Genomic DNA, 9,255 nt, shown 5'->3' with positions numbered 1-9,255 from the left:
GCCGGGTGGAGCGGCGGCGCGGGAGGCGGTCCGCGCGGGATCCACGATCGGCGTAGCCTTGCGGGCCTCGTCCACATCGGCTTGCGTGAGGTCGATCTGCTTGGACAGGAGCTTGACCTCGGCGGAGACTTGGTCGTTGTAGGTGACCTGCGCCTGGTGGCATTCGTCGGCGGTCTTCTGATTTGCGTCGAGACGGCGGATGACGGACTCGAGCAAGTTCTGCAACTTGTCCGTGGTCTCCGACATGGCATCGAGCACGCGGCGGGTCTGCGCCAAGGGTTTGGATGGTGGTGCCATGGTTTCGCGGGATCAGATCGAACCCCGGGCAGGATTTCGTGCGGGCTCGCCGGAGCAGCGCGCACCTGACCCGGTGGATGTTACCGATTGATCGGCGGCCAACGACGGTGGGGAAAAATTTTGGCGCTGAATAGCAGATTGTCACGCCCCGATCCAGAGAGAGAGATGAGACAGGGGGAGGGGGGGAGGAAGTGATTCATTCACTGTTTCGATGCCTTCTCCAACCAGTCGTTCGGTTACAAGTAAGCCACCGCTGGCTTCACACGCACGCCAACACTTGGCTTAACACACACGCATACATTTGGCCGCCGGGCCCCACGGTGACCTGGTCGTTGCAAGTGGCTAGCTACAATTGCACTGGTTAGTCCGCTGCAGGTTGATCTGCAGGCGTGACATTATCAAAGAAAAGTGTGTGATAGGAGAAACTAACCACAAAAATGACCGTTTATTTTCTAAAACTCCAGTAAGAGAAGGCACAGATCAGTTCAGTCTATGCACAACTGGTCTAATTCAACCCACTACAGTTCTTTCACAAACTATAGAGAAGGTTTTTTTAAGCGCTAGGCACTAAGCGAGCATTGTGCTTCCGCTTAGTGCAACGACAGCTTAAACCGCGTCTAGGCGCGCTTAAGCGTTCTGCATGGACGTCGTACGGGCAGGAACAGGGGCACCCAAAAAACAATTTTCAGAGCATGTAAAGCATGTATTAAGCCTAAAATCGCAAACATGTCGGGAAGGAGAGACGGGGAGGAGCTAGAGGTCAGGGAAGGGGAAGAAAGCTGACAGTTGCGAGGTCGGGGAAGAGAAGCCACCAGACTCCAGCCTAGAAGAGGAGGAGCCCGATATCGGGGAAGAAGGGGAAGGACTGGCGGCGAGGCAGGGAAGGGGAGCTTGAGATCCAGCGGCGCTAGGTCAGGGAAGAAGATGGGTGGTGAAGTCAGGGAAGAAAGCGCCACATCTGGCAGTGCAAGTTCGCCTTGCTCTCCTCTGTTTCTCTCACCTTGCTCTCCTGTGTCTAACCCTAGGCGCCTGAGCGCTTTTTTCAACGCTTACCCCAAAAGCGAAGCGGTAGGCCTCCGCTCAGTGTAGGCGTACGCTCAATTTTGGATGGGATAAGGAGCCCGATATCTATAGCATAGTTTCTAAATTAGCAACAGGACAGGAGCAAAGCTGGGCAACATAATATTGGATGGGACAAGGAGTAGAGTTAATAAATGGCTGTCAGAGTCAGTGTTATGTAAAGCAGGTTAGTAGGTTCACGTATTGCTTTTTTAGTTACCTGTTAATAGCAAGAGAAAGGAATAAATCTGGCCCTTAATTTTCATAAGTCACTCAGGAAAGATTAGCTAGGCCAACTGCAAACTGTAGGCAGTAATGTGGCTAGAGTACATGAAATAGCATATATGCATGACTTTGTATATCTGGAAACCCTAGACAAACTGAGACAGCATGAAACATATAGCTCTAGATGCTGTGGGAGACAAACCTTGTCAGTATTCAACCAGGCAACATATTCAACCAGGCCACCAGCATAACAGTATTCATTGTGTTGAACCTGTGCATCCTGTTCTTCCTTTGTCAGTGTTATTGTCAGCTGGCATTAAGAGAAGTACAGAACATGAGAAATCAACCAAAGGTCTACCTTTAAGCATAACAAATATCACATGGAAATTGTGCATGCAAAGCAAATAAAAAATAAATAAATAAACTAATAATAACGGGCATAAATAATGACATACGAAACCAAGCTACCCAATTGCAATTTGAAAAGGACACATAAGGATAAAGCTAAAAATCAACCAATGATACAAGTAAAACGAACAAAAATATGAATGCACTTTAATGCATGTAAGATATGAAGAGAGAATTGTAAACATAATATGCACCGAGGTGTGCAAAAAGCATTTGGTTTGAACAGTTGGTCAAAATTTAACTCAAAATTCCCATTGGAACAAATCTTTCATGTTTTCTCTCTGTTGCTTGGGGTATCACCAGCAGTAGTGGAACAGCACCATTGATATCCACAATTAGCTGATGCTGTCTTCACAAAGTATATCCTCATGTCTCCAACAAATGATTTTATGAGGCAGAATGCTTCCTTAGCACAGAAGGCCCATACTCCCTCCGTCCCAAAATGTATCATACTGTCAAAAATGATCTTACATTTTGGGACGAAGGAAGTAATATATAGTATGAGTGTCTTGACTGAATAAAAATCGGAAGCGAATCATATCCTTATTAATGAATAAAATATCAATAGAAGCTTCTTTCTATTCTTGCTGACACACTAACTTCAACTGATAACAAAGGTATGTTAGCCTGACAGAGCAATCAGTATTCATTAATCAGTCAGGTAATAAACAAGCGAAGGAAATAATCATAATCATGTGCAATCTCTGGAACTAACAACCAACTACAGAACAGATCAATGTTTCTAGTTGAAGGACTATCATACCTCAGGATTTAAAAATGCAAGTTCCCGGATGCGACTAGAGATCGTGCTGAAGTCAAACTCAATTGCAGTTGTAAATACTACATCAAAGAAAAAAAACTGAGCATTCCGGCAACACAACATAACATAACTAGTAATGTTTAGATCAGAAAACTTTTCCAGAAAAATAGATGCATACTTTCTTTGTCAGGCCAAAATCTGATACATGAACCTTGACGACTTGATTCATCAGGCAGTGTGGTACTAGTTAGCGTTGTAAGTGGTTTTCCACGAGAATAGCGTTGTCGATATTCCTTCCCATCACGGCAAACTGTAACTTCTAGTGCCTGACATAGTAATATCGCGAAAATGACAATTAATTGCACATCAATTGCAGAAATATGTACAAGTAGTATATCCAAAACACGTTATCACTGTGATAGAGATTTCTATGGTCATGGTTCAGGCGCTCATCCTATTCTTAAACTGAAATATAGGTAGTTCATACTACTACTATAATTTTAGTTCATGGTAATCAAGTAACTATGTTTCTATGTATGTACACCGCTCCTTTTCACAAACAAGCTAATTAATGAGCAACAACAACAACAACAACAAAGCCTTTCAGTCCCAAACAAGTTGGGGTAGGCTAGAGTTGAAACCCATAAGATATCGAAACCAAGTCAGTTCGGGCACGTGGACAGCTAACTTCCATGCACCCCTGTCCATGGTCAAATCTTTAGTGATATTCCAGTACTTCAGATATCTCTTTACGGACTCCTCCCATGTCAAGTTTGGTCTACCCCGACCTCCTTGACATTATCAGCATGCCTTAACCGTCCGCTGTGCACTTGCGTTTCTAGAGAAAGAGTAATTGTCCGGTCACAGCAGGTCAACATCCAGATACATTGACACAAATCTCAAAAGATGTGGTCGGTCTAATTCGATGAAGAAGGGCTTGAAGAGGAGAGTTGACACTGCAAGGGCAGGGTGGTGGAGCTTAAACGGCGACAAGGTGAAAGCTTCACCGCCCAGTTGCTGCCGCCACAAGCACAATTGTCTTGGTGCAGCGCACATCAAACCCTTGTCTTCTATGTGTGTCGTCGCCGTACGTCAAATGGTTGCTGACCCCTCCCTAGAGCAACAAGTTCGCCATGTTGGTGATGTTTTTCGACTAGAACCATACATGGTATGGCATGGTGGCTGTGCTTTTATTCGACCCTCTGACTGCATTTTGGATCAAACTGTCACTTCTCTCCTATTCCAACATGCATCATCATTACGAATGGAGCTTGCTCGTCCTGGACAGATTTATTGGCATATATACTAATGTACCAAGCAAATACAGGCATCATTGCCCTCAAAGAGTTCATTTTGCATGGTGATCCCATGTGCTCACAAAAAATCTCATTAAGGTTTATTTTCCTGGGAGTGATTTCAACCTACCCAGACAAGCCCTAAAGGAGATCTCTAAAGAGCATGTCTGAAATTTACTGATTGTGTATTGTCTGGACTCTGGGGGTAGAATCATTATTAGACTTGGTCCACGGAATGATAGTATTCATAGAAAATAACACTCCTTTATGTAAGGTGTATTATTTGCGGCACGGTAACCAAGGCACAAATTTATAGACAACTGAGGACAAAATTACCCTTGGCAAATCGTTGGTTAGTGGTAAGTAAATCAATTAGTCCAGGAAATAAAGAGATAGACGCAATCGAGAGAGCGATACTTTCCTTTTTTGCCACAAGGAGAGATGCATGCAATAAGCAAAGATATAATTTCCTTTTTTTCTACAGGGCTAAGAAAGGAATTAGGAGGAATTAGAACAAATGCACCTTACATTGTGGAATTTTATCGAAAAACAAATACACCTTATATAAAGGAACGGAGGGAGTATATGAAAAAGCATAACTACCACATTTATTATTATAACCCATGGAAGGCTTGAGAGGATTAGTTTGACGTAGATAGAATTTAACTTCCACCCAATGGATCGTGATTTTGTGTAGAGAGAATTGCAATTTTCGCGTAAGATCTACGATCGATACTCTTTCTTTAAAGCATCTATGGTTCATATTCAATAAAGGTGAAAGCAAGAACCTCTGACAACGCATTAACAACTGATAGGCCAACACCATGCAGCCCTCCAGCAACGCTGTAGCTACTCGTTGAGCCTCCAAATTTGCCACCAGCATGCATTAGCTGCATAATCAAAAGAAAATCTTTACAAGACAGAAGATGGAAGCTGTTGAACATTTAGGCATGTCGTTGACCACCCAAAAGAAAATTTTAGTGTTGCCTTATGGACAAGCATATGATGCAAATGATAATATAAGTGTATTGTAGCATCTCTATAAATGCAGGCATGCAAGTATAGTAACAGCACACAAGCCTCCCGGTATGGTAGTCCTAAAAACTAAATGACCGTAGAGGTACCCATAAGTCATCTTCATTCCCAGAATATAATCTTAATAAATAAGTAAAATTTACTGGGATTTGGGTCAGGATGGTTGACATTGCAATATACAGCCCTGTCAAACAAATAAAGCTTTAACCATACCGTTAAGACAGTCTCCACGCATGATTTCTTCGTCTGCGGGTGTATATCTGTAGGGATCTGCAGTATATCCAGGATTTAGCAGTAATTTTATCTAAGAAAGGAGAAGATAATTCATAAAGTAATCGGAACAGAAGGTTGCATGTAGGTTACTCAAAAACTGGTGCTATGTAAATCTCAACTTTCAAGAAAGAAACACAAAGTTTTAAGAAGCAAAATGGTAACAGAGATGTTCAATTAGCAGAACTACATCAAATTGGGCATAGACTGCATAACTGTAACTCTGTAAGATAACCCCTTTTTCTAGACTATGAATGTTGAACCGACTCTGTTTAAAGACGAGGGTTATACAGAACATTCAGTCTAGTCCTGTGATCTTGTGTATTACTATTACTTGTGGACATTCTAACAGGCAGAGCTTTTCATAACAATACAAAGACACACACACAGTGCTACCAAAAAATCAGTGCACTCAACTAGGCAATAAAAGCAGGTGTGCAAGTGAAGTATCCCAGTAGGATGTGACCACCTACGGGTCATAGCTACTATAAGCAAACAACTGCTAGGACCTTCTCCATGTGTTAACTAACATCTGTCAGCCATGTAGCAGCAGTGATGGAACGAACTGCTATTGAAGAGAAACAGGCCAATCAGACCCTTCCCACCGTCCTACTTGACTGGTTGATTGTGTTAGATCTATGAATGGTTGTATGTGTTATGACCTCCATGGACCACAGCTAAAGCACTATTTTTCACATACAGAATAGTGCGTCACATATGCAACATGCATGTGGAAGTTCATCCGAGAGTGCCCAGGAAAAGATATCGTCAAAGGATAGCACTGGCATGAAATAGTCCAAGAAATGGCAGGAGAATATAGTCCATGCAATTCGAGGGGAAATCAGACAAGGAACTCATAAGCCACAAACATATTCACACAGGAAAAGCTAGCCGGTGCAGCAGAATCCAGCAGTAGGAGTAAGATTAAGAGTTGGTAGTCAAGAGGAGTCCTGTTGGGCCGAGAAGTCAGTTAGTTGCACTGTTACGGATCCAGGTTAATTAGAGTTTGAATACATTATAAAGAGAACAGTGTGAAAGTGTGATTACACAGATGACTTGGCATGCAGCCGTTCTTTTGTTTATTTCATTGATGACTTTGCTTGGTGTGTCAAATATGTACTAACAGCAAAACAAAACTCACGAGTGAATATGATATAAAGGCTTCATTAACATTTGCTAAACTTCTGTTTGATTTACCAACAAGTAGGACTACTAAATTAATAACAGTAACTAGTATAGCAGCATGAAACTAAATTCATAACAGGCACATTATTCACAATATTTGTAAAAGCATTGAGCATTCAGTATGTCTTCCTTGGTTTAGGAAAACTGCATACCCCACGGCCATTGTCAGTTACACTAACTGAATTGTCATCATGAAGGACTACATTAATCTCAGTAGCATAGCCTGCTTGAGCTTCATCCACAGCATTATCCAATATTTCAACAACCTAGAATACACCAAACAAAATGATGATCAGGCAAGAAACGAAGTAGAACACCTAATAACATGGTAAAAAGGAAAGCTTAATCAGTTGAGATTACCAGATGATGCAACCCACGTGGTCCTGTGCTGCCAATGTACATACCAGGCCTTTTGCGAACTCCGTCCAATGCCTCTAAGACCTGCAAGTTAGAAATTTGGTATAAATAAATACCAAGCCAACAAAAACAATTCATTCACGCTTCACAAATAATAGCTAACAGTGGCACACTGGAGAAACACATAACGAATCTGTGCGTGAATGTATATTGTTATCTTTCTCTTTCTTTCCAACAAAAACATCAGCAAGCTTTACATCTTATATTTTTCATTAACTAAAAGTTAACCAGATTGATGAACTAACCACGTGTCTTAACAGTTCATATACAGTACATAATAAATGTTTATCTATTCTACAGTGGCTTAGGAAAATTAAATGCCTTGATAATGGCATTTGCTAAATTGTCAGGGGAAGATTAGGAAGACAGAGCCTACTTGTAGTAATTAAGACAGGGATATTCTTAACCTTCCCAGCTCAGGTTCATAAATCACGATGTAAGTATGAAATCCACAATTATGCACCAAAACAAGAAAGAGTATAAACCATTGTACATGATGTAAAATTAAATATGCAATTCTTATGTTATTCAAGGTAAACACCGTTACGTCAAAACAATACTTGATGCCTTAAGTGGGTTATCAACCCTGAAAAAGACCCCCAAAAATGCTCCACGGCATCACTGTCTCAACTGAATGGGTGCAGTGTCACCGCTACCTAACAAATTAGCTGCAATGTAACATTTGTGTGCAAACCCATGCAATCTGGTGGGAAAAAACATGATGAAAACGTATGTATAGGATTGCAAAGCTGCTTGGAGCTGATTAACTCTGTTCCTGCCGTTATGTGCTCCATGAAACTCCCGAATAATCCGCACATCGTATAAAATTTGAGATATTCCAAACACTTGCACCCGAAGTCCAACTTAACCCCTTAGCCACAGAAGTCGTGCAAGAGAATCACCTGGACGTTTGCTGCGGTGTACTCGCCGGCCACCCGCTTCTCCTGCATCGCATCGGATGCCGCCGTGGAGGCCATGAAAGCCCTCACCGCGACCCCATTCCGCCCTGGGACCACCGCCGCCACAACCCTAGAAGGGAAAAACACGCGCCAAAAAAATACCAGCAAATCAGCATCCAGGCCGCTCCAGCGAGAGAAATCTGCCTTGCCAAGAGGCGTAGAAGGAAGCATGAAGCGGACATGGAGGCACCTGGGTCTGAAGAGGTGTCGAGCGGAGGGGGAGGGGACCGGGAGCAGACGGGAGGGGGTAGGGGCGCTGGAGAGGAGGCGGCGGAGAAGAAGGCGGAGATGGGGTGGGGGAGGCGACGGCCGGAGGAGGAGCGCCATTGGCGGCGGCGGGAGCTCGCGTCGCGTCCGCCTAGCTTCTGCTTTGGCTTGGCCTGGGTTGCTGCTTGTGGTGGGGGAAATGGCAGGAGGGGTTGGGGTTTAGACGGCAGTGGATGAGGCGTCGCGGAGCCCGAGGAGGGTTTTAGCAAGGGAACCGGGTGGTTTCAGGCTAGAGAGAAAGGCTTTTCGAAAAGGAAAGGGCAGGGAATGCGATGTTCTTCTATTGGGCTGTCGGTCGGGCCTGGTGGACTTCTAGGGTTCCTGAAACTTTGCTCCGCTCCATCAAATTTACTTTGCTCCCCTCAAAAAAAAATCAAATTTACTTTGCGAAATCATCGTTACTTAAAGGAAATCCCATGTAAAAAATGTAAGTGTCACTCCTCCGTTCTTTTTAATCAAAGGATGGATATATCGTCTGCCAGCAGACTCACAATGAAATTAGGAAGGGCATCAATCCAACGAGATGGATTATTAGCACGTCCTCATCTAGCCAGCTCATGAGCTACATAAATTGACTCTCTAATACAATGCTTAATAATAAACCTTCCGAAATCTACTAGATAACTACGACATTCATCAAGAACCAGCGCTGCCACCATAGAATAACCTTCATTGAATCTAAGTGCATCCACCACCGTGATATTATCCGATCGCACCACCAAGTTATTGCATCCCGTATCTCTTGCTAGCTTCAGTCCTTCAAGCAGAGTTGCCGCTTCTGCTGTGAACACATCAACTACATGTTCTAATCTCGCCGTGGACGCCGACATGAAAGATCCTCGGTAATCACGGATGATGGCACCACAAGACCCTGCATAATTGCCTTCTGTGAATGAACCATCAACATTAAGGACAAGTTGTCCTGCTAGGAACGTCGGCCGCCTGTTGATCTTGGGTGTAGATTTAGCTTGTGCTCCGGACACATAATTAATCGCTAGGGCAACCACCGCCGGCGCTGTTCGTTCTGGAGTCAATATTTCTTCCCCTCGCAAGAACCGTTTTCTTTGCCACCATAAGA

At 43.5% G+C, this 9,255-nt stretch overlaps 1 protein-coding gene across 1 annotated transcript; it reads right to left on the bottom strand.

Annotated features, from left to right (window-relative positions):
* Nucleotides 1-1,783: 1,783 nt before the first annotated feature.
* On the bottom strand, nucleotides 1,784-8,396 carry LOC125532379 (DNA gyrase subunit B, chloroplastic/mitochondrial; the record flags this gene model as incomplete). Its single annotated transcript, XM_048696452.1, is given in 9 exon segments — nucleotides 1,784-1,891; nucleotides 2,753-2,829; nucleotides 2,928-3,075; nucleotides 4,833-4,934; nucleotides 5,293-5,349; nucleotides 6,687-6,800; nucleotides 6,895-6,975; nucleotides 7,854-7,980; nucleotides 8,101-8,396. Coding segments are annotated over 9 exon segments (951 nt in total), but the record flags the coding sequence as incomplete, so codon positions are not given.
* Nucleotides 8,397-9,255: the final 859 nt, after the last annotated feature.

This window comes from Triticum urartu, unplaced genomic scaffold, assembly GCF_003073215.2.
Source record: "Triticum urartu cultivar G1812 unplaced genomic scaffold, Tu2.1 TuUngrouped_contig_9757, whole genome shotgun sequence".
Taxonomy (NCBI): domain Eukaryota; kingdom Viridiplantae; phylum Streptophyta; class Magnoliopsida; order Poales; family Poaceae; genus Triticum; species Triticum urartu.
Note: the sequence above shows the minus strand (reverse complement) of the source record. Positions and strands in the feature narration are given on the sequence as shown.